The 27602-nt window shown below is 57.4% G+C and overlaps 13 protein-coding genes across 13 annotated transcripts; 7 read left to right on the top strand and 6 right to left on the bottom strand.

The window, feature by feature from the left end:
- Nucleotides 1–485: 485 nt before the first annotated feature.
- SPSK_10527 (1-acylglycerone phosphate reductase) lies at nt 486–1626 on the bottom strand (the record flags this gene model as incomplete). Its single annotated transcript, XM_016736905.1, has 3 exons — nt 486–1137; nt 1195–1484; nt 1537–1626. 3 exons carry the CDS (start codon nt 1624–1626, stop codon nt 486–488), a joined length of 1032 nt encoding a protein of 343 aa, XP_016584724.1.
- An 836-nt stretch (nt 1627–2462) lies between these two features.
- On the bottom strand, nt 2463–3893 carry SPSK_03342 (ribosome biogenesis protein UTP30; the record flags this gene model as incomplete). Its single annotated transcript, XM_016730180.1, has 2 exons — nt 2463–3707; nt 3828–3893. The coding sequence occupies 2 exons, from the start codon at nt 3891–3893 to the stop codon at nt 2463–2465; spliced, it is 1311 nt and encodes a 436-aa protein (XP_016584723.1).
- A 2057-nt stretch (nt 3894–5950) lies between these two features.
- On the top strand, nt 5951–7874 carry SPSK_03187 (transcription factor Tos4; the record flags this gene model as incomplete). Its single annotated transcript, XM_016730028.1, has 2 exons — nt 5951–7717; nt 7842–7874. The coding sequence occupies 2 exons, from the start codon at nt 5951–5953 to the stop codon at nt 7872–7874; spliced, it is 1800 nt and encodes a 599-aa protein (XP_016584722.1).
- A 698-nt stretch (nt 7875–8572) lies between these two features.
- Nucleotides 8573–9683, bottom strand: SPSK_03458 (aflatoxin B1 aldehyde reductase; the record flags this gene model as incomplete). The annotated part of the gene is made up of 2 exons (XM_016730296.1): nt 8573–9298; nt 9369–9683. 2 exons carry the CDS (start codon nt 9681–9683, stop codon nt 8573–8575), a joined length of 1041 nt encoding a protein of 346 aa, XP_016584721.1.
- Nucleotides 9684–11555: 1872 nt separating this feature from the next.
- Nucleotides 11556–12030, top strand: SPSK_03690 (uncharacterized protein; the record flags this gene model as incomplete). The annotated part of the gene is made up of 3 exons (XM_016730525.1): nt 11556–11739; nt 11794–11869; nt 11898–12030. The coding sequence occupies 3 exons, from the start codon at nt 11556–11558 to the stop codon at nt 12028–12030; spliced, it is 393 nt and encodes a 130-aa protein (XP_016584720.1).
- Nucleotides 12031–12408: 378 nt separating this feature from the next.
- Nucleotides 12409–13260, bottom strand: SPSK_03563 (uncharacterized protein; the record flags this gene model as incomplete). Its single annotated transcript, XM_016730401.1, has 1 exon — nt 12409–13260. One exon carries the CDS (start codon nt 13258–13260, stop codon nt 12409–12411), a length of 852 nt encoding a protein of 283 aa, XP_016584719.1.
- A 657-nt stretch (nt 13261–13917) lies between these two features.
- SPSK_03268 (flavin dependent monooxygenase) lies at nt 13918–15554 on the bottom strand (the record flags this gene model as incomplete). Its single annotated transcript, XM_016730108.1, has 2 exons — nt 13918–15403; nt 15478–15554. The coding sequence occupies 2 exons, from the start codon at nt 15552–15554 to the stop codon at nt 13918–13920; spliced, it is 1563 nt and encodes a 520-aa protein (XP_016584718.1).
- A 627-nt stretch (nt 15555–16181) lies between these two features.
- Nucleotides 16182–17888, bottom strand: SPSK_03246 (MFS polyamine transporter; the record flags this gene model as incomplete). Its single annotated transcript, XM_016730086.1, has 3 exons — nt 16182–16496; nt 16556–17576; nt 17659–17888. 3 exons carry the CDS (start codon nt 17886–17888, stop codon nt 16182–16184), a joined length of 1566 nt encoding a protein of 521 aa, XP_016584717.1.
- A 493-nt stretch (nt 17889–18381) lies between these two features.
- Nucleotides 18382–20995, top strand: SPSK_03057 (uncharacterized protein; the record flags this gene model as incomplete). The annotated part of the gene is made up of 3 exons (XM_016729900.1): nt 18382–18990; nt 19069–19548; nt 19616–20995. The coding sequence occupies 3 exons, from the start codon at nt 18382–18384 to the stop codon at nt 20993–20995; spliced, it is 2469 nt and encodes an 822-aa protein (XP_016584716.1).
- A 1611-nt stretch (nt 20996–22606) lies between these two features.
- SPSK_03179 (uncharacterized protein) lies at nt 22607–24558 on the top strand (the record flags this gene model as incomplete). Its single annotated transcript, XM_016730020.1, has 4 exons — nt 22607–23669; nt 23730–24069; nt 24164–24509; nt 24535–24558. 4 exons carry the CDS (start codon nt 22607–22609, stop codon nt 24556–24558), a joined length of 1773 nt encoding a protein of 590 aa, XP_016584715.1.
- Nucleotides 24559–24562: 4 nt separating this feature from the next.
- SPSK_03438 (uncharacterized protein) lies at nt 24563–25734 on the top strand (the record flags this gene model as incomplete). Its single annotated transcript, XM_016730276.1, has 2 exons — nt 24563–25488; nt 25527–25734. The coding sequence occupies 2 exons, from the start codon at nt 24563–24565 to the stop codon at nt 25732–25734; spliced, it is 1134 nt and encodes a 377-aa protein (XP_016584714.1).
- A 2-nt stretch (nt 25735–25736) lies between these two features.
- SPSK_03733 (uncharacterized protein) lies at nt 25737–26114 on the top strand (the record flags this gene model as incomplete). The annotated part of the gene is made up of 1 exon (XM_016730567.1): nt 25737–26114. One exon carries the CDS (start codon nt 25737–25739, stop codon nt 26112–26114), a length of 378 nt encoding a protein of 125 aa, XP_016584713.1.
- Nucleotides 26115–26367: 253 nt separating this feature from the next.
- SPSK_03541 (uncharacterized protein) lies at nt 26368–27292 on the top strand (the record flags this gene model as incomplete). The annotated part of the gene is made up of 2 exons (XM_016730379.1): nt 26368–26448; nt 26501–27292. 2 exons carry the CDS (start codon nt 26368–26370, stop codon nt 27290–27292), a joined length of 873 nt encoding a protein of 290 aa, XP_016584712.1.
- Nucleotides 27293–27602: the final 310 nt, after the last annotated feature.

The following is a 27602-nucleotide window of genomic DNA, read 5'->3' as shown; positions in this document are numbered from 1 at the left end:
GGTGGTCTTCACCCGCCGATGTTCGTTTGCATGTCGGCTTGGCTCGTTGCGTGTAAGTGTCCGCTTTGAGACACAATGGATGCGTGCATGCCCTCGTTACAGGAACCTGGCGGACTGGCCTATCACACACCACGATGCAGCCCTGGCACGGTCGCACTGCATATGTGATCCCACTGTGAAGGGGCTGCTTAACGAACGTGTGCTGCAGCCACAACTCTACCCTGTTTGCCAAACGGCTTCAAGTGTAGACGCCGTCTCTTCTGTTCCCAGTACAAGATAGGCCAGGCGATTGTATTCTCAAGTAAGGATATTTATAATGTATGCAAGTACAAGAGGCCGTGGAGACAGTCTAGCGACAAGTAGAGGCAGGGCAGGAGGAACGGCAAGCGACAACAGACAAAACAAAAGAGCGAGGGCCGAAACAACCCAAGTACACACCGTCTCCTTCACACGTCGTAAACATTCACACGTCGTAAACTCCACGGTTACTTAGTCTTCGCGTCGGCAATCGCCTGCTTCCGTCGCGCGTCAATAATGTCCTTGAGCCGCTGCAGACGAAACGTCCGCCACGCGAAGGTGTCCGACATCCACTCGCCCAGGATCGTGCCCAGCCACACAATTGTGGACATGCCGCCGCACCAAAACCAGTCCCGCCGCCCGAACCACGCGCGCAGCAGCAGCGGCACCTCGGGCCGCAGCGCGTTGCCCACGACCTGGCGCGCAAACGCGCCCGTGTCCATAGTGTTGTTGGTCTGGCTGTAGACCTGGCGCTTGGCGTAGAGGTCGGCCACGGGCTCGTAGAGCGACCCGGGCACTAGGGGCAGCACGTTGTTGGCAATGTTGGAGCGCACGGTGCCGGCCATGACGACGGTGACGCGGACGCCAAAGGGGCGCAGCTCCTGCCGCAGGCAGCGCGAGTACGACACGACGGCGCCCTTGGAGGCGCAGTAGGACGCGCCGAACACGTAGGGCACGGCAGCGGAGAGCGAGGCGATGTTGACAATGAGGCCCCGGGCGTTGATGAGCAGCGTCACAAAGGCCTTGCACATGGCCATGACGCCAAACACGTTGGTCTCAAACGTCGCGCGGATCTCGTCGACGTCGAGGTCCGTCGCCGGCACGGTGTGCGTACGGCCGCTGGCACAGTTAGCGGAGAAACACGAGTCGGATGTGGCATAGTGTCTGGAGGCTTACGCGTTGTTGACGAGAAAGTCCAGCTTGCCGCCCGTCAGCTTCGACACCTCCTCCTTGCACGCGGCAATGGAGTCCGCGTTGGTCACGTCGAGCTGCACCGTCGCAATGCCCTTGGCGGCAAGATCCTTGAGCACCTCAGGCCGGCGCGCAGACGCAATGACAAAGAGGCCTGTTGTTGGCGCGTTGGTTAGTTGTGCTTGTGGGCGTCGGACGATGGCAGCAGAAGGGGATTCGAACCTTTTGCGTGGAACTCCTCGGCGATCGCATGGCCGATGCCGCCAGGCGTGCAGCTGGCAGGTGTTAGTGTACACGCGTCTCAGTCGCAAGCCCTCCATCTCTCACCGTATCGTTTCCTAAAGATGCTCGAGAAGAAAGAACTTGCCCTGTGATTAGGACGGACTTTTGTCCTTCGCGAAGCACGACGGCGCCCATTGTGTCGTGTGTTTTGTGTGCTTTGTGTGAGGTGTCGTAGGCTGTGTCAAGTTCGTAAAACAGACGCAACCAGAGATGCGAGGACGAGATGCCAAGTCGAAGATGAAGGCCCAAAGGTATTGACGAAACAGATACAGCAAACAAGTGGTCGATGGAGGATTCGTCGTAAAGTCGTCGACTCTGGGGAAGTGCGCCGTAAAACTGTCGAGCGCGGGGAGAGCTTGGAGGGAGCTGCTGAATTTAGTACATGCGCCCGCCTAAGCTAGTCCATGCACATGCTTTAGAATGTCTCTGGTACGGAGGAACAAACAATACCACGGCATCGACCACCGAGGCACGGAGGTGCCCCACTGAAGTCGGTCGCTAAACACTTTTAGGTAAAACTTGTGAGGCAATACACAATACACCACCATTGGCGCAATTGCAGACGGAACGGGATTGGAAGCATCTTCTCAATGAAAGTCACCGGGGGTAGACGAGGAACGCGGCAAGTCCGCCTGACGGACAAATGTCAGGTTGTATCCGATCTCGTCGCGCTTCGACTACTTTGGTACAAATGGTAGTTGTACGTTGACTTTAAGATCTCACCACATCACGTGAGATCTTCGCCAACTGGGTTGGCAATGCCGAGTCGCAGTTCGCAATGCCGAAAGGTTGAAATGATAAACAAGAACCGTACTTTGGATTGTTTGTCGGTGCCTCGTCCCAATCTAAGCACGCCTGAAACGCCAATAGAATGTCAATGCAAAGACAGGTGACAAAGTGAAAATGGAAGCAAAACACAAATACACAAGACAAAGCCCCCCCAGAGTACATAGTACACCACGCACACGCGCTTAGATGCCCATGGCCTTCTTGGCCGCCGCCTTTTGCTTCTTCAGCTTCTCTTTGCTCGCAGCAATCTGCTTGTCCAGGCCACTGTCGTTGCTCTCCGGCACCGCCTTGGCCTTCTTGGCCGGGCGGCTGGCCTCCTTGGGCGCTGCATCCGCCGCTTTGCCCTTTTTGGACGCCGTCTTCGCGTCGGCCGCCGCCTCGGCCTCCGCGGCACCGTCCGTCACGGCCTTGCGCTTCTTGCCCACGTTGGCCTTCTCCTTCTTTGCCGCCTGCCGCTCTTCGTACGCCTTGAGCTGCGCCGAGCCCGTCTTGAGCACGTCCTTGCTGCCCTCGAGCCACAGCTCGTCCGTCTGCCAGATCGGCACCGCCATTGTGCGCGGGCCCTTTATGAAAATCGACTTGACGTTGCTCCACCGCTGCGGCACGTACTTGCCCACCACCTCGCGCGCCACCGTCTCGATGTTGGCCGCCACGTGTGCCGCCGGCCACCCGGCCTGCCCCACCTTGACCGACGTGCTCTCCGAGGCCGCCAGGTGCACCACAGCGGCGTCCGTCGCCTTTTGGATCTCGGCCGCAATCTGCGCCGGCGTGCGCGCGCCCGCTTTGGCTGCCGCCACCGCCGCCGCCTGGTCCTCGGCCTGCAGCGCCGCGTCGCCCTCGACCGTCGCCGCCGCCTTCTTGGGCTTCTTGGGCGCCTTGACGCGCTTGCCGTCGGCGCCGCGCGGGCGGCGCTTGGCCAGCACCACGGGCACGGGGCGCTTCGCCGTGGTCTTGTAAAAGGTCTTGCCGAGGACCTTGGGCAGCCGGTTGATGATGCGGTCGTCGCCCAAGAAGAGGTCGTGCTCGGCAAACAGCTTGCGCTGCGCCTCGTACGACTTGAACTTCTTGCCCAGGTGGTTGACGTCAATCACGCGCGTGATGCGCTTGCGCAGGGCGGCCGGGAAGGCCGCGTCGGCCACAATGTCCTTGTAGGCGCGCTGCGGGTCGGCCGTGATGAGGCAGATGGTGGCGTCGTCGTCGCTGTTGAGGGCATGGGGCACGGTGATGGTATGAGGCTGCAGCCGGTTGGTGTCGATGATGTGGCGCTTGGTGCTGATGGTGAGCCAGATGGGCGTCTCGCCGGCGCCCGCGGCCGCGCCGTCCTCCTCGCCGTCGTCCGCAAGCAGGTTACGCTTGCCCGTCTGGGCGACCTCGTCGGCGGCGGACTTCTTAATGTACGCCAGGAGCGCTTTGGTAGCAGCCAGCGCCTATTGATTTCAGAGGTCAGTATTGTCACATTGTCACAATCGTCTCTTGATCCCCACGTTTTGCTGTTTGTTCCTGTGGTCTTCTTCTTTTCGTCTGTCTCCTCGAGCTGGCGTTCGTACCTGGGCAGAGTCGACCTGGGACGCCGGGAGCGTGTCCGCTCTTGTGACTGCCTTTGATTCGGACATGTTTGCGAGAAGCGAGCGTGGTGTCTGTTGCTCAATGCACTCGTCTCTCGTCTCTGTTCGTCAGAAATTTGAGATAGGCGAGAGTTTAAATACAAACGTCAAGAAGCTCTGCGTTTTCCTTACTTTTTTTAAAGTGGGGCACGCAGAAAAGCAACCAGAAGAAAAACCTGCCATTCGTTTTTCTGCCAGGCGGTGTGGGAACTTTCTCTGCCAGTAAATACTGCCGGAAAGCGGTGACCTCTAGGCCCCTGAGCAGCCTCGCCTAGGTGGGTCGTGCAGCTCACTCACAGCGGCCATTGACCGAAGCGGAAGAAGGCGGTCTCGGTGCCTTCGAGATGGCGCTCCACGCGACCGTTTAGTTCCGCAGTACGTGATCCTCTGAGACACGACGGAGTCAGGAATGGAAGTTAAATTGAAAGCACTCCCTGACGTACAGTTCCCCCTTTCGCTCTCAAACATCACCACTACAGACCATTGCGTGCTTCTGGAAGACTAAAAGACGGCTGCAGCGATATCGGCTAAAGTGATGTTGCACACTTGTACATACGCGATGTATCTTACTGTTTACTTACGCGTGCCGCCATCGTGCCTTCCATGCTTGACAATGCATCTGTAACGAAAAAGAAAGAGCACAGGGTGCACTTTCCTTTCTATTCTTATTCATTACAGAAAAATTGGCACCAGCCGCCCAGTAATAGTTATAGACCTGCAGATTGACCTGCAATGTCTTACCCTGTACTCGAGGGACAAGACGTTTCAATTCAGGTGAACAGCTGGAGACCGCCCTCTGCTACCGATCGGCCACCAAAGTGACATGACAGGGAAAGACGGGCCATTCAGAACGCGACAGGGCAGCGTGCATCGGGTCAGGGCGGCTAAAAGAGGCTTTTCGGTGTGCTCTCCAAAAGAACCAGATAGCCCTGGCGGTGCTGTATGGACAGCGGGCAGGTGGGGTCGAGACGCGCTCCGCTCCTGCTTCAAACAGCCATGCGCGGTTTCGTTGGGTTAACGCAGTGTATATTTGGCAAGAACACAATTGTAACCACGGGAAAGAGCAAAGAAGCCTTGCCAGTTATAACAATTCAAAAGGGACAGACATATCCTTGCTGCAAAGCATCCGAAAGGCGAGGAGCAAAGAGTATTCACCCACACTGTGATACACGCGACACAGTTAACAGAATGTTTACCCGCTTACACGATTTCCTAATGAGATGGAGACGCTGTCTGGACACAACCAGAACAGCTGTGCTTGTGCGGGACGCGGTGCGCTGGGCATTCTCGTGTAAGCGACGTGGAGCGCTAAGCGTTAGTGGATAGACGCCTAAAATGACGCGTCCGATGCCCTGTAAAACACTGTAGCCCCGCCCTGAAATTCCAAACGCCACTGTCCTGCTGCTGCCACATGCGCCCTCCGCACTGGAGACGCCGCGCCAAAACGCCAACGCGCTTTCCTCATCGGGCTGTAACGAGCACCTTCGCGCGTTGTTCCCACTCCACAGGGAAATAACGACTGACCGCGTCTTAAATAGCGAAACCTCCCTTCTCATATTTTCTCAGTCCTCCTTCCGCACCCAAGAATCGACCTGGCCGACCATTCTGGCCCTTCTTTGGACGACCGTTTCTATTTTCTGTCTTTGGCATTCGAGAACACAGTATCTTGCCTCTCACGATCTCTCCCGACTCTCACGTCAACGACCAGTCTCCGGCTGCAGCTCTCGTCTCAACTCAACTTACACGCAACAGACGCGGTGCAGTTCCGAACGCACAACCACGAACATTCCACGACAACAAAAAATCCCCACCAAAATCCTCTTCCGTAAACGCGACTACATTTCGACATATTAATTTTTTCTTCGTGGCCAACCTAAGACTTCTTTTCTCTTTCTGCTCCACTGGCTCTCTGCACATCTTCTCCTCCTACTTCCAGTCTGTCCCCTCCTTTGATATCATCCTGCTGTTTGCCTCCTCGTCCTGCCTCTCCCACCTGGTCATGCCACGGCCAATTCGGTGACCTCGCATCATATCTGCCGTGACCTTGCCTCGCTTCCTTCTCCCCAATGGACTCTCCTCTTGGGAGCAAGGCCCCAGAGCCTTCTCTACCCCAGGTCGCCGGCGTCAAGCGTCCGGCGCCGTCTCTGCTGCCCGCCTTTGAACCTCTCTCCTCATCACCAGGCCTGCCGCGTCTGATCAAGAAGGCCCGTAACAACGCGTCCGGTCTGAACGCGCAAAATGCATTTGCAAAATACCCCACGCCTGTGCCAACGTCCAGCACGGGCATCATGTCCTCCTCACCACCAGCACGTGTCGCCGGCGGCCGTCCCACCCTGCAACGGACCCTGTCAGCAGCCTCGGAACGCACGCCCCTGTGTGCCGTCCCATCCATTGAGCTCAACGAGAACGGCGAGACACTTCTCATGGGCCGCTCCAGCAACTCCTCACACTACCAGCTGTCCGCCAACCGCCTGATCAGCCGCGTCCATGCCAAGGCACGATTCATTCCCTCCATGGGCCCGCTCGAGCCAAACAAGGTAGAGATTGTGTGCTGCGGGTGGAACGGTCTGAAGCTGCATTGCCAGGGCCGCACATGGGACCTCAGCAAGGGCGACACGTTCACCAGTGAGACCGAGAGCGCCGAGCTCATGATGGATGTGCAGGACGCGCGTGTCCGCATCCAGTGGCCCAAGAAGAACGGTGCCGACGCACTGGCGAACCTGTCCGACTCCTCCTGGGACTCGCCGCGGTCGGCGCGCGTCGCCAGTCGACAAAGCAACAGCAACCGGGTTGGTGCAACAGCGGGTGGTGCCCCTGGTGGCTCTGCCTTGCAATCCAGCCCGCTCCGCCGTGCTGCACGGATTGCATCGCCCGAGAGCCCGACGCCGGCCAGCGTCCCTATCTCTGGCGCCAGCCTGCAGGCCCTGCTGTCTCAGCACATGGGCAGCGACGATGAAGACGACGACAGCGGCGCGGCCATCCAAATCTACGAGGATGCTAGCGGCGACGAGCCGGACCTGCCCAAGCAGGATGCACGGCCGGGTGCGAGCTTTGCAACCGAGCTGGCGGACAGCTTCTCGAGTGACTTGAGTGATATCCACACGGACGACGACGCAAACGACAGCAGCCAAAACGACGACGTCGACGATCCTGACGAGGAGAACGATCCGATTGTGCACTCGTTTGGTCCCTTTGGTGCCAACCTCTCCGACCGCCTCGCCTCGTTCTCGACAAACAGCCCCAAAGTCGGCCGCCGGCCGCTGAGCCGCATCCCCTCCGCCGACGGTTCCATCACATCGTTTGACTCCAATGCAGCCGCGGCCGCGGACGACTCGATCCACACCAAGAACGCCGCACCCTCCTCCTCCCAGCGGCCGACGACGCCGACCGCATCCGGCATCCCGCTCGCGGATCCCAACCGCTCTGCAGAAGGCGTCGGTCTCGGTATCTCGGTCGAGCCCAAGAGCCCGAACCCTACCCAGGACGAAGCTTCGGCTACAGTCGAGATCAGCAAGAACGTCGACGTCGAGACGGTCCGGAATCACTTGATCAACCAGCTCGCCTTTTCGCGCCTGTCGTCGAGTCCCCTGTCGACCATTATGAACAACCTGCCAGCCGAGGAGCGGCGCGACCTCACCATCGATGCGCTCCGGTTCATCATTGAGGGCACGCCGTGCGTCGGTGTGATCAAGCGGCAGGGTAAAGACGCCGCCGGCAAGGCGCTGGAGAGCGAGTACTACTACGTCTCCGACATGGACGACGACATGTCGCGGCGGTCGGTTGTCGACAACCTGCGGAAACCGAGCTTGCGGAATTGCCGGAAGCAGCACAAGGTACGTTGTTGCGATGGAGGTGTGAGAAAGTGTTGGAGGGTGAAGTTGCGTGAGGGCGGTTGGAGTGAGGTTGAAAATGTGGGGTCAATGTGGCGGTTCTGACTAACACGGTTTTCTCCTACAGCAATACTACTGGAAGCGCCCACGGACGCCATAGTCGGACCATTTTTTCGACAAGGAACGATAACAACGACAAAATCACAAACGTGCTTTTTCTTCTCAAAGTATATACTTTGTTTCTCTCTAATACCGACTCTGTTGTGAAAACTATACCCTTTGTTTTGCACCTTTGTCGTCGTGGGAGAACTGCTTCTGTTTGCTTCATGTTGCATAGCCTGAGGCGTCTTTGTGTTTGCATTTTTAGTTATTCTTTCTGTATTTCTCTCTTCGGCGGCCATTTCGTGTCACGTTCTGTCATAACGTATATGTATATTCTAGATTTTTCACACTTCGTCGGCCTTGACATGCATAGGCCGGCTGGGACAGGATGAGCAGGAGAGGCTGTACTCTAGAAGAATGGGATATTGGACAATGATGGAACAAGGTCCATTGTGATGTATGTCTTCAAATAAACAATATTGACTGAATGTCTCCGCTCTGAGATGTCTTTGTGAAGATGTCAATGTGAAGATGTCGATGTACCTTTTTCGTTCAAGCCTTTCGTTATTTTAAAGTCGGGCAATCACAAAGACGAATTTGTATTTTGGCCTCAAACGTTATTTTTTATTTTAGTCATATCAGTTCTAATATTTTATATTTAACACAAAGGGCATAGATTGTTGCTTCACCAATGCCTGCACTCATATTCTGCGAGATTCAACACGACGCCACTTCATTGCTTGACAATTTTGACCTCTACTTCTTGCCTTCACCAAAGAGCTCCTTCTGCGTGTCGTACGTGTACTTGAGATCCAGGTGCCAATACGGTGCCGTATCCACCTTGGCCAGCCGCCACGCGTCGTCCACCTCGTCCAGGATCTCCTGGGGCAGCGGGTCCTTGGCCAGGTCCTTGAGGTTCGACTCGAGGTGCGCGAGGCTCGACGCACCAATGATGATGCCGTCGTGGAACTGCTTGCCGTAGACATCCAGGGCGCTGTGGTGCACCAGCCAGCGCAGCGCAATCTCAATCATGGAGATGCCGTGCTTGGCCGCCGTCTCGCGCATGGCGTCCACAGCCGCAAAGGTGCCGTTGCGCCAGTAGCGGGCACGTGCGGCGCCACCGAGGAACTTGTTCGAGTACCGGCCCTCGGTCGGGAAGTCCTTTGCGTCGGTGCTGGCCACCTTGCCCGACAGCAGACCGCCGGCAATGGGGTTGTAGACGACGACGTCGAGGCCGTAGCGGCGGCAGGCGGGGATCAGCTCGGCTTCGATGCTGCGCAGGATGACGTTGTACATGCCCTGGTAGACAGAAGGACGCACCCAGCCGTTGTACTTGGCCGTGAGGGCGATCTCAGCGACCTCAAAGGCAGTGAAGTTGCTCAGGCCCAGGCGCTTGAACTTGCCTGCCTTGTACAGCTTGTCGACGGCCTCGAGGGTCTCGGCAAACGGAACACTGCGGTCAGCAGCATGGAGGTAGAAGATCTGGAAGGATGTCAGCATGCAGGTCCTCGTGAAACACATCACAACCCCGGTCGCGATGCACTTTGCTTACATCGACACTGTCCGAACCCAGCTCCTTCAGACTCGTCTCAAAGTACTCGGTAAGCGTAGCTGGCTTGTGGATGCCCGGGGTGACAGGGTACACCTTGGTGGCCAGCGTGAGGCTGCGCTCCTTCCAGCCGGCCTGGCGCGTGTAGCCCTCCTGCAGGCCGCCGACGTAGATGCGGGCCGTGTCGACCTCGTCGTAGCCGTAGCCCTGGAAGACATCGAGCGCCTTCTTAAGGTCCTCGACATCGGTAACACGGGCGCCCTTGTCGGCGTCGGGGCCAAAGGTCATCAGACCCAGGATAATGCGTGCTTTCGCCATGGGGAAGTAGGCAGGTAGGTGCTTGCGTGACGTTTGAAACGCTCTTGGTCTGTGTCTCGGCGTAGTGTCGAACTGCGGGTTCAATTCAATGCCCTATTTGCGAATGGCGAGGAGAGAACTCCAAAACGACACAATGGAGAGCAGAGAGGCGCTTAAATAGTCCTGTGAATGACTTGGAGCTCTCTCCGTTCACGGAGAATGACGTGCCTTCAGTAGCTTCGCCCCATTGTTTGGTTCAGTTGCGTCAATTAGCGGGCGGCCATATGTCGATGTAAACTCCGTTAACATCGGACGGTGGCGGGGATGTTGGGTTTCCCCTCCTTTGCAAGCTAAATTGATAAAATGAAGTTCGAAGACGATGATGGTTCCAGGTCCCAGGAACACGCCTTCAGTAGCCGTGATGGGAGGGAGCAATGTTGAGCCTTTGTGTGAAGTTCAAGCTCCTTTTAGTGGAGGTTCGACTTTGTAAAACATCATAGGGTTTAGATCAAAACAACTGGGAATTTGACACGATCCCTGCCCTTTTTTGGTTCGATAGTTTGTCCGTTTATTACTTCATTGTATATCCAATAAAAAAAAAAAAAAAAAAGGATAACAAGGAAAAAAAGAAGATTATGGGAAAAAAAATATCCCATCAAAAAATACACAGTGCCACATTATTTACTACACTTTTTCGAAAATCGTAATGAACAAAAGATCCAAATAATCCCGCCTTGTAAAGGCAACCTACGTGACTAACACTGACTCTCGGAATATTCAGATGCACTCGTTCGGACAGGATGGGAGGAGCATTTCCCCGTAGCTCTCTCAATTGCATGCTGACTCACGACTTCTAATTATTGAATTCACCGAGCGAGAAATAAAACAAACCTAAGCAATCAAAGGCGTTTAAAGCAGAGCTTGCAGAACCCACGAATACTGCCGTTGCACTACTTTATGTCGGCAGTTCATCGTATGCTCTCCAGTATTTTCTCTGTCGAAGCTGTACCAACCAACAGAGTGCTCAAAATAGAAACAAAACAAGTAGAGGTTCGGCGCAAGCCAAACTGTGGATGCCGATATGGATTCGGGGTGGCCATAATAGCCGGTAGGCGCCGCACAAGTACAGACTCGGCTGCGCTGTAGATCACGGACAATGGGCAAGCGAGGTGCGCCAGTGGGTATATTGTAGTGACCATGTGGACCAGGTTTTCGTGGATCATTTACAGAGTTCATTTACATCACATCCGTAGGGTGGCGAGCCACCACTTGGCTTGCGGCGGAGCACTTTCCAATAAGCATTCCCCTCCGGAAGCTTATGCTCGGCCATTTTACAAGGGCATGGTGAATTTCAAAACAATCCCATCTCGGCGGCCATTCTGGACTCTTTGCCGAGCATCCTTTCCCAAGAGGATCGGCCATCCCGACAGACGAGAAGGATGCTTGTGAGCACAGCGTAAGCTCCGGTAAGCAACATGGAGTGTTGGTTGAAATTGGCAATGTTGTCTCATCTGTGTGCTTGAGGATTGAACCCGCCCCAAGGTGGCGCATATTGTCCTTGTTTACACGTACTGATATTCTTTGAAAGGCATACACTAGACTTGCACACATAATGAACACCCCGTGCCATTTGTATATTGCCATGGTCGCTCTCACGAGGACACCAGGATGCACACTTCAGGCATCAGAGTATTGAACCGGCTTGGAGGTGACGTTGTCCGGCCTTGGAGAGCATCTACGCCACAATAGAAGCTTGGCACCGCGATGGCATCGTGTATATAAGCTACCAAAGATGGGGACTAAAAAGAGAAACGTAGAAGGCATACCCTGGAATCACCCTTGCCACACTCATAATTTTTTAAACTCAAAAAACGAGCTCGACCATTTGTCAATATGAAGTTTGCTGCTGCTCTCCTCGCTCTTGTGGCCGTTGCCTTTGCCATGCCGGCGCCGGCTGACGCGTCTACAGCTGCCGTGGCGGATACAGATCGCCGTCGTCGCTTGGAAATCTCCTTTTGCCGCATTGAAAACTTTCAAGACTGCGATATCATTGAGTCGGCCGAACGTGATGAGTGCAGTACGTTGATATACATGTCGTGCTGAACAGTTCCTCGCAGCTGCTAATGATCAGACAACGTCCCTGCTGCGCTCAACGACCGCATCCGGTCCATCAGCTTCCACGGTGCCGACCAGTGCACATTTTACACGTACGTTTGAAAATCCCCCGTCCACCAGCGCCAATGGAAACCGGACTGCTGACAAAAACAGTGACGCCAGCTGCACGGGTCGCAGCTTCACGGACTCCGGCTCGGTGCCGGAGCTGCACAAGAGATTCAGGGACCGCATCAGCTCGTACCAGTGCAGCTAAGCGGATTCGCGGTGCTGGTCGAGATAGGAGGGTGGATAGCCAAAGTGTAAATACAAGTGTTGATGGGAAACATGAATATTGTCGCTTGTGCTATGTTCACCATGTGTTTTCGTACTGTCTGCCGCAGAGCCGCTACGTGTCGAGCAAGGTTCTACTGTGCAGTTACTTGAGATGAACAAAGACCGTAAATGCAATTCGATTCTAAGTTGAGAGGCCATGAATATCAGATCAGCAGAGTAAAGTAACATGTTCAATAAAAGGTGTGCCAGATAAACGCCCGTCCCATGAGTAGCGACTTCCCAAAGACGCCTTCCAAATCCGCTGCAGTGCTGTATGAACGCTAAATGTCAAAACGCATCCTCAACATCGCCTCTCCCCTCATAATCGCTCCGGCCGCCGGATGCTCAGCTCCCGTTGTGTGTATGTGCAGAACCGCACGCTCGCCAGCACCAGCCGCTTCCAGTCGGGCAGTTCTGCCGCGCTCCGGGGCGCGTGTACTGCCACGTACTGCACGGCTTCGTGCCCGCCGCTGCCGCCATCCACCAAATCCTGGAGGACGGGCAGCCGTTCGGCCCAGCCACACTGGACGGCCGCGGTGGCATCGGCCCGCGACAGGATCATGTGGGCGCTGCCGTCGGCGTGCAGATGCAGGTGCTCGCCGCGGGTGGGCAGCAGCCAGCGGGGCAGGTCGAGGCCGCAGTCGACAAAGATGCCTTTGCTGGGCGGGCTGTCCTCGCCGGTGTGTTTGGCGCACGCGGAGGGCCGCAGCCGGACAGTGTCATGGTTGGCCCAGACGGTGGCCTTGACAAAGTCGGCCATGTCGTAGCGGAGGCGGTCGAGCGTATCTTCGCGTGGCCGGCGGCCGCGGGAGTGGGAGTGGGAGTGGGAGTGGGAGCGAGGGGACTGCGGGAGGGAGGGGGCGTAGTGTAGAGACGAGTCTTTGAGATCGCGGGCTTGCGTCAGGTCGTGTGCCAACGGCAGGCCCATCCGCCATGCGAGCGGTCTGTGGTCGAGAAAGCTGGTGAGGTTGTGGGGAACGGAGTAAAAGTTGGACGCGAGATTGTCGTCATCGTGGCGGTCGTTGTCGTCGTCGAGGGCACTGTTGGTTCGGTGTAGGAAGCTGTCGTCGCTGGAGTAGCTGCTGCTGAGACTATTGCTGGTGCCGGCACGGCCAGTCGTGGGCCGCGTTGTCGCAGTGACTGATGGCGAAGACATAGAGGATGTGGCCATGATGGCGAGCGGATGGTGGTTGGTCGCATGCAGAAACTGCGCAGGTCAACACGACGGGCGCAGAGGAGATATATGTCGCACGCCGTTCCACCCTCACGAAAGAAGGATGTCGACACGGCAGAAGAAGGAAAGAGTGTGGCGGAGGTCGGCGATTGGCTGGTCGAATTGAAGCAAAAGCGAGACAGGGGACATCGGAGAGGTGAAGCGTGGGAGGTTTCGATGGGGCAACGGCCGGGCCGTGTACTCCACTCTGGCCTTATGTCCGAGCTAATGCTGTGCAAAGCGAGGTGCTGTTGTGTGGCATTTTTGGTGTGTTTTTGGCTGGCGACTGTATGGCGCTGGGCCAAAGCTCGGTGATAAGTGGGTGGTAAAAACCGGACGTTCCGTAGCGCCCGCTGCTGCTGCCTACAGTGGGGATGACGACTGATGGACGGGATTTGCAGCTGGGCGTCGTGAAAACCCGACTCTGCGCCACATAATGCAAATGCAAATTAACTCGAAGCTCGGGTTCGGACGGCGCCAGGGATTTGGTCCAGGCTTCGTGCTCTAGTGATGTCATCTTACTTTGTGCGGATGCTCCGACATTCTAAGTCATGTCTACTTGTACCTCTATTTTACATTGCCGTGATATAATGTCGTCCTGATCTCCGCACATCCTCATGACGCGTCCGCTTTTCCGTCTTCCGCGTCCTTCGACGCCTCGGCCTCCGTGGACGCTGCCCAGGCCTTGTAGTCAAATCCGAGCTGCTCCAGCGTCTGCACCTCGAGCCGTTTCTCGCCCAGCGCCCGCGCCGCCAACTTGATCATGGGGAAACGCTCGCGTGCCCAGGCCTGTTCGGGTCCCCAGTACGGCGGCTGCCTGCCGACACCGTTGTTTGGCAGCAACGACGGATTGGGCGTCGCGGCCAGGCTACGGTCGTGCAGGTTGTTGATGTATGCCACGTCGCGGGGAAAGGCCAAGTTGTGCAGCTGCTTGCCGACGCCGCGCTCGGCGACAAGAGCGTCCAGCCACTGCTGCATCGTGTCGAGGGAGGGCAGGGGCAGGCGGCCCGAGAAGAGGCGGGCGACCCAGGCGCTCTGGGCCTCGGCGACGGGAAACGGCACGATGCGCTGCGGAATGCCCAGGAAGGCGAGCGTCGGGTGGTGGAGAGCGAGGACGTGTTCGTAAAGATCGGGGACGTGCGAGCCGTCCGCCACCGTTACCGGCGGCGCCAGGCTGTGGAGGAAGGGAAACGAGTAAAAGTAGCCGGTGCAAAAGACGACGGCATCGATGTCGGTCTCGACGACACCGTCGGCAAAGCGGACAGCGCGCCGGGCGGGCTGGAACTCGACAATCTCGGGGACGTTGTGCGTGGGGGGCGGAGCGCCGTCTGCGGGCGCGAGGGCGGGCGTGCTGGGCGTGCTCGGGTTGGGTCGTTCTTTCTCGGAGATGAGAACGGGCGAGCGGGCCACGGTGGCAATCTGTGCGCTCAGGTCGATGCCCGACGCCGAGTTGCCCACCACAAGGACCTTTTTGCCCGCAAACGGATCCGGCCGCCGGTAGAACTTGGAGTGCGTCACGACGCCCGGATGGGCCTCGTTGAAGGCGGCCAGCCCGCGAATGTCGGGCACAAACGGGTCGTTGTAGTGGCCATTGGCCACCACGACAGCGTCAAACTCGACGGTTCGTCTTGTGCCGCTGGGCACATGCTGGACCTCGACGTCCCAGACGGCCCGACGGCCCCCATCTGCATCGGCTTCCCGCCGGCGCACATCCAGCACCTGTGTGGCGAGCGTCAGCAGTGGAGCGACGCTCTCAGCAGCTTTGTGTAGATACTGCCGGACGACGGCGTGCGGCGGGAACAAGGCGGTGCCTTGCGGAAAGGGCTGGTCGCTGTAGTTCATGAGCGTGTGCGGGATGTTGGTCTCCAGCTGGTCGTAGACGGGCGAGACGACGACAAGGGGCGCTGCATCGGCGTCGGCGTCATTGTTATTGTCATTATTATCGTGCACCAGCGTGTCTGGCCGGCCGGATGGCTTGGTGTGCGGAATGGCAAAGCCGCTGTCGACGACGTGCAGCGGCGTGTAGTTCCACAGGCCACCAACGGACGCACGCTGGTCAAAGACTTCGATTTTTGAGAATGCCTTTTCGGCTTGCAGGTATCTGAGACTGTCATAAGTGGACGCGAGTATTCGCAACTATAGAGTCGTTATAGACGGAAGCCAGTCGTGACCTACTTGGCGGCCGCCAGACCGCATGCGCCTGCACCGATGACGGCCACGCGCTTGACCTCGAGCTTGCTGTCGCTCGCCATTGGAGAGCCAGATGGTGAGGTTTGTGCAGGCGCCGCGAGATACGAAGCACAACCTGATTGTGTGTGCTTTGCGAGTCTTGGGAGAAGCAGTTCAGCAAGTGTTCAACGGGTCGGAAGGCGACCACGTGATGGCTTGCCGAGCTTTCGATCCGAGTCGGGCAGGTGTCGCTCTATGGGACCATGATCGCCCCACCATGGCGTGCTCCCTGCTATTTACACCAGTAATTCTTTGCACATCATTTGTGTCCGAGGCAACTCCAACGCCGAACGGCGCCACACGACACCAGCAAGAACAGAAACGGTAGCGTCGCTAGGCCAGACAAAAGTCCTTGTCGCAGCCTCGAAGGTTACTCAAGTTGACGACCAGTATCGCACTAGTTGTAATTCCGTTCATTGATACAAAGACGTCGTAAACAAAGTTCGCGAATGACACAAAGCGTAAAACAGTTTGAAGTTTGGTAAATCTATAAAATCAAACTAAATAAGAAAGAATAAAAAAAACAGGACGCCTAGTACAGTGAATTAACGAAGCAATATGAGGACCGTACAGAACCTATAAACATAAGAGATCTATGATGTTGAAAAGGGAGGTGATGTGGGACGACTTGGAACGGGATGGTCGCCGAATTACGCAGTCGTGGCCGGGGCCGTCGTGGCCGTGGCCGTCACTGCTGGGGCCGTCGTGGCAGACGCAGGAACAAAGCGACTGTTCTGGCGCAGCTTGTGGCCGTACTTGAACAGCAGCCACGGGATGGGCAGCAGGGCCAGCGACAAAAAGGCAAAGACGCTGCCGGCCCAGTGCACGCCGAGCGTCTCGTACATTTGGATGGTAAACAGGGGGAAGACGGCGCCCAGCATGTAGCGGATGGACCCGTTGGCGGCGAGCGCGGAGGCGGAGGCGCTGGGGCCGTACGATTCGACCAAGTACATAATGGAGGACAGCTGGGGGGAGACGTTAGAGTGTGATTGTACATCGACCAGCGAGAGGGGGTTCGACTCACAAACAAGACAAACGCGCCAATGCCAAACGGAATGCCGCTGGCGGCGACGACGGCCCAGTTGCCACCGCCCGGGCGCGAGGACCAGGCGTACCAGAAGAGCCCGATGGGCAAGAAGATGCTGCCGGCCATGGCCGAGTAGAGGCGGTGCTCGGGCGCCGGGCGCTGGCCGGCGGGGGCAAGCCGCTCGGCGCGGGCGTAGAGCGTCTTCTCCACGACGATGTGCAGCACGGCCGCCAGCACGTAGCCGACAAAGACGCCGAGAAAGACCAGGCCGACCTGGCGCTCGTCGAAGCCGTAGTCGACCAGAAAGACGTAGGAGCCGCTGGCAAAGAAGCTAAAAACGACCGCGTAAGCGTAGCCGGTGTACAGCGTAATGGAAAAGGCAATGGCCTCGGTGGTCAGCATCGTGGTCGAGCGCACGACGGCCGCCTGCAAGAGGGACACGGCCTGGCCGGCGACGCCCAGCCAGCTTTTCTTTTTGTCATTATGGCCACCTCCTTGGACCCGCGTCGTCGACGTTTCCTTCATAAACAGAATCAACACAAAAATGGGCGCGCCGATCAGGGCAATCAGCCACTGCGTCCAGCGCCAGTCGCCGCCGTGCTCGTGCATAATGTAGGCGCCGGCGAGCGGGCCCATGGACGGGCCCATAAAGGGCCCGTAGATGAACAGCAGGGTGGCCAGGCCGCGGGCCTTGGTGAGGCCCCAGACGTCAAAGATGGTGCCCGCGCCGATGGCGATGCCGCTCGAGCCGAAGAAGCCACACAGGAAGCGGCAGACGAGGAACCCGGCAAACGTGTGGCACGCGCCGGCGCCGGCGGCAAACACGACGATGCTGGCCGACGTCACGACATACAGCCAGCGGCGGCCGACGAGCTCCGAAATGGGCGCCAGGAACATGGGGCCAAAGGACAGGCCGAGAAGGTAGACGGTGCCGCTCAAGAGGGCGACGGTGCGGCTGACGTGGAATTCGGCCATGAACGTGGTGGTGGCGGGAGCGACGACGGAGGCCGAAAAGGTGCTGGTGTTGTTAGTATGTCAGTACAGTAGGATGGCAAGGTTGCGGGGATATAACCGTACGTTACTGACCGTACGTTACTCACATGAGATAGGCCAGGAAGCAGGGGATGGACGTGTAGTAAATCTTGGACCATATGCTGAAGCTTGTTTTTGTGCCTTTCTTGACAGAGGTCTTGGCAGCGATCTCAGCGACGGCACTTGCAACGGCATCTTGGGGGGCTGGAACGTTGCGTTCGACGTCGACAAACGATGCCGACTCGGAGCTAGCATGGCCTTGGTCGATGGCCTTTTCGGCCGTGGTCGTCTCGGACATTGTGTCGCGGGTTCGGTCCAGGTGGGAGAGTATCGGTTGTGATGAAAGTACAGTGGTCTGGCCTCTAGACGAATGATGTCGTCTGTGTCACAGTTCTTTTGTTGTCTCTGATAATCCGATGTCGTGCTTTTGTCGAGACGAACAGAAGATATATACCACCGCACACTCGCATATACAGGCATCCATCTTACCGGACTACGCCTTGCTGTGGCGTATCTCGCGTCTGTTGTATGCATTTGAAAACAGCTCCCGGCCTACAGCGGCGCCGAACGTCCGGCTTACACGAAATCGGATGGAACGGGAAAAGTGGAGCGAGCCCATAGCGTTCACTGTATGGCCCCACTTTTATGACTGCTTTAGCTTCATCTCTCGGCTGCCCGGCGCCGAAATCCCCGACCTCTCATGAACAACCTGCATCATCCCCCTCCAGGACCGTTCGGCGCCGACACTGAGTCTGGCCGCGTGTCAGCAAAAATAAACAAAACTAAGCAAAATGAAAGAAACAACAGCAAAAGAAAGACACCCTTCGGCCAGCGCGCCCTATCCACCCCAGAAACTTGCGTCACGATCCTGCACCGCCTGCTATCAGCGCAAGGTCCGCTGCGACCGGGCTGTGCCGTGCAGCAACTGTGAAAAGCATGGCGTTAGCTGCGTGTACCCGACCAGGGCCACGACCGACGCGGATGGCACTTCCGTGAAGAAGGGCCCGACTCTGCAGAGCATCGCCAACCGGCTCGGGCGTGTGGAGGTGCTGTTGACGCGGTTGCTGGAACAAACGGGCGAGGCATCGGCAGAGAGACTGGATGGCCAGACCGACAGCACAGGGTCGGTTACAATACCGTTAGGAAGTCGAGTGCTGCCATCCATTGCGAAAAGCACCCGAGAGACATCGCCGCCACGCCCGATCGATCCGCCACGCAACGCACTGTCTCCGCGTTCTGAGCAGGCACAGCTGAGCCAGAGACACAGCCAAGGCCAACAGAACCCGCAAGCGCCGTCGACCACGTGGGAAATCCTCTTGCGTGACGAACTCGACGAACGAGCACTGACCTTTGTTGGCACACCCAGCATGGGCCAGACGCCACAGAGCGGACATGTGAATGTGAGTGGCGAAGCAGAATATACAAACTGGCATCAGACACAATCTTGCAACTTACTGACAACCCCTACTCCTGTGTAGAAGTCGACATCGACATCCAGCACACCGGCCTCGCACTTGCAAGTGACACAGAAGCACACGCCGGCCCCAACACAGCGAGGACTGCATCACGACCACAAACCGGGAGACAACGCCGACGTACTCGCCCTCTATCCGCATGCGCAGCTTGCACTGCAGCTCTGGAGCGTCTATGTCAAGCACGTCGACCCCGTGCTCAAGATTTTGCACATACCGACGCTGCAGTCGACGGTCGTGCAGACGATCCTTGATCCGGCATCGGCGGCCGCATCGACCTTAGCGTTGACGTTTGCCATCTACTACGCCGCCGTGACGTCCATGTGCAGCGCCGATGACGATGACAATGGCGACACCTCCTTACCCCCCGAGGAGAGAAGCGCCCTGCTGTCCCAGTTCAAGACGGCATTGGACGCGCTCCTCACGGTCCGTCGCGTCATTGACCAGCCGGACATTCAATGCATACAGGCCTTGGCCATTTACGCAGTAGGTGACTTTCTTTCTTTCTTTCTTTTTTTTGCTACTTATGTCATCCCACCTTCTAACACAGCAGACCTGTCTGCGGGCGCACGAGGTCGGCCGCAGTGTGTGGATCCTCAACGGCCTCGCCATCCGCCTGGCGCAGTCCATGGGCCTCCACCGCGACGGCAGCCATCTCAAGCTGAGCCCGTTTGAGACGGAAATGCGCCTGCGGCTGTGGTGGCACCTGTGCATCCTCGACTCGCGCGCGCCCGAGGACCAGGGCCTGCAGCCGACGATTGCCGTCACCAACTGGGAGCTGCGCGTGCCGCGCAACGTCAACGATGCGCAGCTCTACCCGGCCATGGTGGCGCTGCCGGCGGCGTCCACGGGGTGGACGGACATGTCCTTCTTCCTGCTGCAGACGGAAGCCTGCCGGCGGATGCATCCGCTGATGGAGACGCTGGAGCGCCAGTCGGGCCCCACGCCGGGGGTGTCGGCGGAGGAGGGCAATGGCGATGGCAATGGCAATGGCGATGGCGGTGTGCACGGCACCCCGTCGGCCCCCATCGACGTCGCCGACGGCATCCGCCGCATCCGCGCGCGCCACGAGTCCATCCGCGACGCCGGACGGTACATGCACGTCCATTTTGGCGTGTCGCCGGACACGGGCCGGCCGACCGACCTGCCGCGCATCGCCACCACGCACATGGAGACGGCCTGCAAGAAGATGGAGTTTGTGCTGCAGCTGCGCGAGGAGATTCTGCTCAAGCGCTTCGGCGGCACGTCCGATGTGGACGCGGCATCGGACGCGTCGCCGCTCGAGACGCAGTCGTTTGCCCTGGCCTGCGAGACGCTCGCGTGCAGCCGCACCCTGCTACGCGACAGCCGCGCCGCGCACTACGGCTGGTTCTTCAACATGTACACGCAGTGGTATGCGCTGGCGTACGTGCTGCGCTGCCTCTGTCTCTGCGGCCGCGCCCACGCCCACGCCGCGGCCGAGCACCGCCAGGCGACGGCGTGGGCGCTCGTGGACGAGCTGTTCCCCAGCGGGCTGCGCCTGCACGAACGGCCCGGGCCCGACACGCTCATCAGCAATGACAGCGGCGAGGCCAGCAGCAGCGATGCGTCCACCGGCGGCCACGCAGACGACGGCAGCATCTGGAGCTACCTGCATCGGCTTCGCCAGCAAGCCGCGCTCGTGCGCGAGCAGGCCCTCAACGACGACCTCGTCAGCAGACAGAGCGAACAGAGCGCAAAGACGAATAATACCTTGGCGGCATCCTACGTGCCAGTTGCCGGTCTACCGCCTGCGGACGGCGACCTGGCGGAAATGCAGTTGCCCGCAGCGGATGCCTCTCTGCCGTCGGCCGGCCTGGTCCAAGACAACAACCAGGAACCGTTTTCGTCGCTGGACCTGTTCATGGCCGACATCCAGTTCTTGCCCGACTGGGACACGGTGATCAACATGTAGGAAGTGGATTACAGGAAAGGCCGAGCAGTGTGAAGGATAGGACCGTAGTAAGATGCAGGACAGTGTGCAGAAATACCAAGCTGTCGAACATGTGCCATGCTGCGAATGGCCTTCGGACGTGATATGTCGTACATGTTCTGTTGTTCCGCACTATTTTTATTGGCCCGGGCATATTCTGGGGCGGATAGACGGCATCTTTCAGCGCCAGTACCTTTCAAGCAGTTTGGATGCATTGTTAGAGCATCCTTCCCGCACTGCACCTGCGCACCTGAGACGCAGCGCTGACATACCCTGGCATAACATGGTACAACTTACGACGTTGGCCGGCACAACCACGTACGTGTATCTAAAGCACCCCCTCAGAGATTGCCCGCCCCTCGGGGATTCTGTCCTGGGCATCGGCTCTACCTAAACCACCCTCCAACCGGTCACAGAAATGGCCTTGTTCTCTTCGCCCACTCGTAAAACGTATCTATCGTGCTTGTCAAGTTTCCTCGAACCCGATAGCCGGCTTCTAATTGACTCGATAGATAAAGCATTCATCACACAAACCGTCTCCTAGGTTGAGATACATACAATTTAGACGGCCTTATACGTCAGTTTGTCGATTAAAAGCGTACAAGACGCGATGAAATAAGTTTACAAATACACACGTCGCTCCAAACAGGCAGGGTCTCACGTTCAATTTTATTTCAGTCATAACTATCCAAGTTACGTCAGTTCCCCCAATCTCTGCCTTATCCCACTTGTAAGCCACATATACACAAATGAATGGATTATTAGGTTGACCAAGCACTTGGTACTATTTTATCAAACACTTCCAGTTTCACTAGACGTTGCAGGTTGTTTCTTTTTAAATCTTAGTATATACAAATATACGTACACGGCGGTCGCGGAACAAATGGTGCTATAGTGTAACTTGTACATAATACCTGCCAGCAGCAGGGTGATGGTTAATGCCAGCTTTCTTCACTCTATATTCTACTACCTTGTTCGTCCATATAGATACAACAGTTACTTAAAAACTAACATGACATGTACGTATGCTTCGAGAAGGGCTACTCATAGAAACGTAAACATGCGTGTCCGATACAACAACTCTCCAGGTTCTCGTTGAGTTCAATTTTCATGACGATATGTTATGCGCATGTAAACCATCTCATACTTCTTTTTAAGCTCCCATACTTGGTTTAACCTATGCACGCACCGGGGCTGATAGAGCACAACGCCCGTTCAGCCGTCACATTTTATCACTACACCCAAAAATTAACTTTTCGGCGAATGACAACCTGTCACTGGCATCTGGCCGTCGGCCGGGCGAAATCATCATTCATAAATCCGCGTTTCGCTACGTGGGGGGTTGTGCGTTATGCTTGAGGCTCTGTCGGGCACGGTATGTTGCAGCGACAGCTCAAGCGGGGTATGGGCTGAACAACAAGGCTGAGTTGCTGAGTTTGCGAATACGGCCTACGCAAAAGACGATAACTTTGACGGAATGTATCGGTTGCTATTCGAACTACGACCTGTACCAAAAATAAACCTGTGCCTTTCTCAGGTTGCTTCAAATGTCCCACTACGACCCGCTTGCCCGTATTGCTCACGTATCTCTAGATGGCAGAAATCACCGGTCTTCTTCTTGGTGTTGCTGCGCTGTGGGAAACGTGTGTGCAGATCTCTGATGCTGTCGACTCTGCGCGACACTACGGGCTCGAGTATGAGCTTCTGGCGATCAAGTTTGAAGTGGAGCGCGTACGTCTGGTATGCTGGGGCGACGCAGTTGGCCTAGGCGGCATCCGGCGACCTGCCGCAGACGAGAGCCAACCGCCTCCCGACGCGCGCTTGTCTCGCGACGAAGTACGGAGTGCTGTATATGCTATTCTCGGCTGCATCCAGCATTGTTTCGACAACATCGACCGACTGCACGATCAGTATGGCCTGCAGCCGTCCCATCAACTCACACCGCAGGCCGAGCGCGAGCTTGCAGTGGTTCAGCAGCAGCGTGACTTGACCCGAGTCTTCAAACGAGCCTACGCAGGCATACGCCGCATGGCACAAGAGCGACAAGCAGGCACGACGATCAAAGGCAAGGCCCTGTGGGCGGTGCGTGACCGCAAACGATTTACCGTCTTAATCGCGGAGCTGCGGGGGTTCAACGACAGCCTAGAAAGCTTGTTTCCCGGCGCCAAGTCCCAAGTCGCACAAGTCATGAAACACGACATCAATGTCGCTGTGGAGATCAACGATCTACAGCTTCTCCAGGAGGCCATGGCGAGCGACCACGGTGATCTGTCCGAGCTCGCCAGCATCCGCCTCGAATCGCTGGGCGCCACGGTTTCGGCGCGGACCGAACTTATCCCCAGGACGAGCAGTGACCATGACCCCAAGGCGGCAGGTCAAATCAGAGAGCAAAATGATCCCAACACACAAGAACAATCGGAGGCAATACCGTCCAATGCAGAAGCTGGTCCGCCGGATTTCGACGAGTGGACATCCCGACTCGAGGACTTTCAGCTGTTCATGGACAAGAAGGCTTCTGGTGCACTGGTCACCGGCATCTACTCTGGTTTTGCCCACGTCTCCGCGAGCGTGCACTGGAGTGGTCACAGTGAGAGACTCTCTCGCTATGATCTGCAGGACAAGGGAAGAGCTTCGTCTGCTGTGCATAACGCCTTCAGTGAGTGACCTGCCACCACGCTGTCTCCACTTTTTATTCCGAACAAACTAATACATTCAGAGTCCTACAAGAAAACCAAGTTCATGAAAAAAAAAGCGTCCCGCGAATACGAAACCTTTGACGACGAAGACTACATCCTCTTCGACATCGAGAGCCACAGCAACTACGAGAACATCCAACCGGGAACCGTGATAATCAAAGGATATGGCCTGGAATGCTGGGACTTTGAGAAAACAAGGGTGCGCGTGACCATTTTGGTGAACTATGCACAGCTTCCTGTGCTTTCGGCGAGCACAATCTTGCGACGGCTGCATGAAGTGCAGGAAAACAGGAGCAAATTCGGCTGGAACCCGACAGAGGAGAATCTGAATCTCAAAGACGTGGTTGGCCGCTCCGTGAAGTGAGTTGCTCTGCTGCTAGGCTGTTGTGCCATTTTTCGTTATTTTTGTTATTTTTGTTATTTTTATTGTCTTCTTTGGCTGACGTCCAGTTAGTTTCACCTACTATGACCAAAACGGCGCGCAACACCGCAACCGCGACATCATCGGCGACCTCTACAGCGTGCTGAATCGCGACGACGTCTTTGCCGACTTCATTGCAACATCCAGTGTCCAGCTTCACAGGGTCATGGGACCCGACACCGAGGGCCATATTGGGAAGTGGAGATTTCTACGGCAGATCATCGTCGCTTGGGAATTGGCTGCTCGACTCAAGATCACCGACGACGCATCCTCCCATTCGGGATTCACGCCCCGTATCCTGGCGTCCTTGATCGTGTCGGACCTGTGGCTCAAAAACGTTCAAATTGTTCTCCAGGATGCGAATGCGGATATTGGTGATGTGAAACGGCCCCAGACAGAAGCAGAAAAGAGCAAGGCAGACGAGCTGAAAACATGGGCAACGAGGCACTCAAAAACAAAGAGTACCAAAAGGCGGCGGACTTGTACGGCGAGGCCATTGCCATTGACAACGGCAACGCCGTGTACCGCTGCAACAAGTCAGCCGCGCTGATGAAACTCAACAAGCCGGACAAAGCAGGACACGAGGCGTACGTGGCGACCTGTCTTGACGCGACCTATGCAAAGGCATGGTCGTGCCTGGGCATGGCCTTTCTCGAAATGGGCCTTGCCAAGCGGGCGAAGCTTGCCTACGAAAACGCTCTGGCGATGGCAGGCAACGACGCCACCGTGAACATGCGTGAAGGGCTCAAAGCCGCGCGGGACGAGATCACCCGCTCCATCCGCGCCATCAACGACGAAAAAGACAAGGAAAAACAGCATCTGTTGCGGAACAAATTTCTCGACCAGGATTGGGACATTTATGGCAAGATGGTGCAGCTGCATTCGCTTGTGCACGAACGGCAGGTGGACGGCCTGCTGTTGTTTGCTCGACGCATGAAGTGGCCATACATGAAGGAGGTGCGCGACACCGCGGAGGACGTGTACAGCAATATGCGCGGCGGGGCGATTATCAACATCCACCTGCATGACTGGCTGTACGGTATGATGCTGCCCGGAAAGTGGTTTGCGTTCAAGATCAAGGCCGCGCTGGTGCTCTGCTCCCCGACGGTCAAGGCGCAGATGGGCGTCAGCCCGTATTTTGACTGCGGTGTCGTGCTGCCCACCCGCTCGTATTGGCGCGTGCGAACGGTGCTTGGGCGCGTGCTGGGCTTGGGCTGTCTCCCCGGCGTCGTCTCCCTCTGCGGCTGGATTGGACCGTGTCCCACGGTCACGTTCGTTCCATCCACGGCAGCGGACAAGGCTGACGTCAAGGCCGACGTCAGCCCATGCTATGCCCGGATCAAGGCCCGCCACATTGCGTTGGCGACAAGCAATTCCGACTACGGCGCTGTCGCAGCCACTACGGAATGCCGCAGATGCGCTCCACGGAGGAGATCGAGCCGTATATGGAGGAAATACGCGACGCCAGCAACTGGATTGTGCCGGAGCCGCCGGTCCGTGACATGAGCACATGTGACACGACCACCATCGAACTGAAGGCCCTGCCGCTCGAGCGGATGCGGCGAAACGGGCCTCGCGGGGCGCGCTGGCCGACAAGGACGTGATCATGGAGACGCAGTACCGGGCAAGCATCACGTTCGCCATCGACAACAACCAGGGCCCCGTGACGTACAGGCTCTACACAAACCCCGTCTTTGTCACCCCGCCGCCGTGCCGGGATGGACCGCACCCCATCCACCTGCGCGACCTGTCGCGTTTCCAGAAAAACATCTGGTCCGCCGAGCAGCTCAAGGACCACACGGCTGACGACCTCGGGCCGGACGATGTCCTGACCATCAATGCGACAGGTACGGGCGCGGAGGTCCTCGCGAGGGCCTGGTGCTCGGAGAACGGCAAATGTGCCGTTGTTCGTCGAGCCAATGGGCCCTGTTTCGTATGTGCTCTGCGTGCTGCTGACATTGGTGTCTTGACATTGGTGTCTTGATATGGGTAGAGTGAAATGGACGGGGGGTTATCCTCTTTTTATTTACTTACATTTTTTTGTCTGCGTGAATTTAGTTTGGAAGATGGGTGGCACAGAGTCCTGTTTTGTATGCATGCGGGCTGATGCCCTCCCACCGTCGATCTATATACTGGATACGAAATATACGAGAAAGAACACATACAATAGCAGGCCCCGCTGCAAAGTGTCGTTTCACAGACACGATTTTCGATAGTCTGCAAACCACAACCAAATCATGGCCGTCTTTCAAGCAATGCTCCCGCCGACCGCGACACGGCCCAAGTCGCAATACTGGTCCGGTCCCAGCAAGCTCAACGTGCGTCGGCTCCTTCTATTTACTTCTGTCGCCGCCAACCTGACATGTCTAGATCCTCCGTGACGCCATTGGCGTGTCGACGTGGATCGCCCTCGGCGCCGTGCTGCAGTCGCTCCTCGTCGCCCTGGCCCCGTTTCAATGGGCCGTCCTGCCGCCGGCCGTCTACCTCGCCACGCAGATCATCGACACGCTGCTGATCTGGGGCGGCGTCCGGGCGAACCCGGCTTTGGCCGGCGTGGTCGACGGCAAGGTCTCGGCGCAGTTTCCGGGCAGCACGGCCCCGTCCCAGCAGACCGTAGCCGTCATCCAGCTGGCCGCCCGCAGCAACCACGCCCTGGGCGCGCTGCACCCGTACTTTTTGACGATTGGTGGCTACTTTGACCGCATGATTGCCGACCTCGAGGCGCGCAGTGCGGAGAAGGACGACAACGGAGACGAGGGCTTTGGCTACCTCGGTGCGCGCAGCTTCCTGGCCAACGACCGCGCCGCGTCCAACGAAGTCATGGTCCAGATCTACTTCCGCAGCTACGCTGGCCTGCACCGGTTCGCACACGCGGCGGGCGGCGTGCACCGCGAGGCGTGGGACTACTGGAGCACGGTGGTGGCGGGCAAGGCGTCGACGGTCGGCCATCTCTTTAGCATCATGCACGAGGCGTACGAGGTGCCCGCGCAGCACTGGGAGTCCATCTACATCAACTACCAGCCGACGGGGCTGGGCGCGACGTCGTTTCGGGGGACCGACGGCAGAGCGCAGTGGGCCAGCCCGCTGGTGGATGCGCACGCGGGCCTGCTGCGGACAAGCAAGGGCCGGCGGGCGGCCACCCATGAAGACGATCGTGACTAAAGATCAGCAGCGCAGGGGAGCGATCAGCGATGGTGGCCGTAGGGCTTTCTGGAGATGGCGTAGGCAGCTCTCTGGGTATGTGTCCACAGAAAATAATATCCAAATATCCAAATAAACAAATAGCACACACACCCAGGCCTTGGATGTAGCTTCGGTGGACGGGCAATTGACAGCCGAGATCGATGCCGCGTTGCGGAGAAATGCGATTGTGTGCCAACGCTATGGGGCAGACGGTCCACTCCATCCCCTAAATCCACTACAGCTCCAGCGGCCGAACAGCGAGCGAGCGGGGATTCGAGCGACAACGGCA

The sequence above is a fragment of the Sporothrix schenckii genome, assembly GCF_000961545.1.
Source record: "Sporothrix schenckii 1099-18 chromosome Unknown Cont47, whole genome shotgun sequence".
Taxonomy (NCBI): Eukaryota; Fungi; Ascomycota; class Sordariomycetes; order Ophiostomatales; family Ophiostomataceae; genus Sporothrix; species Sporothrix schenckii.
Note: the sequence above shows the minus strand (reverse complement) of the source record. Positions and strands in the feature narration are given on the sequence as shown.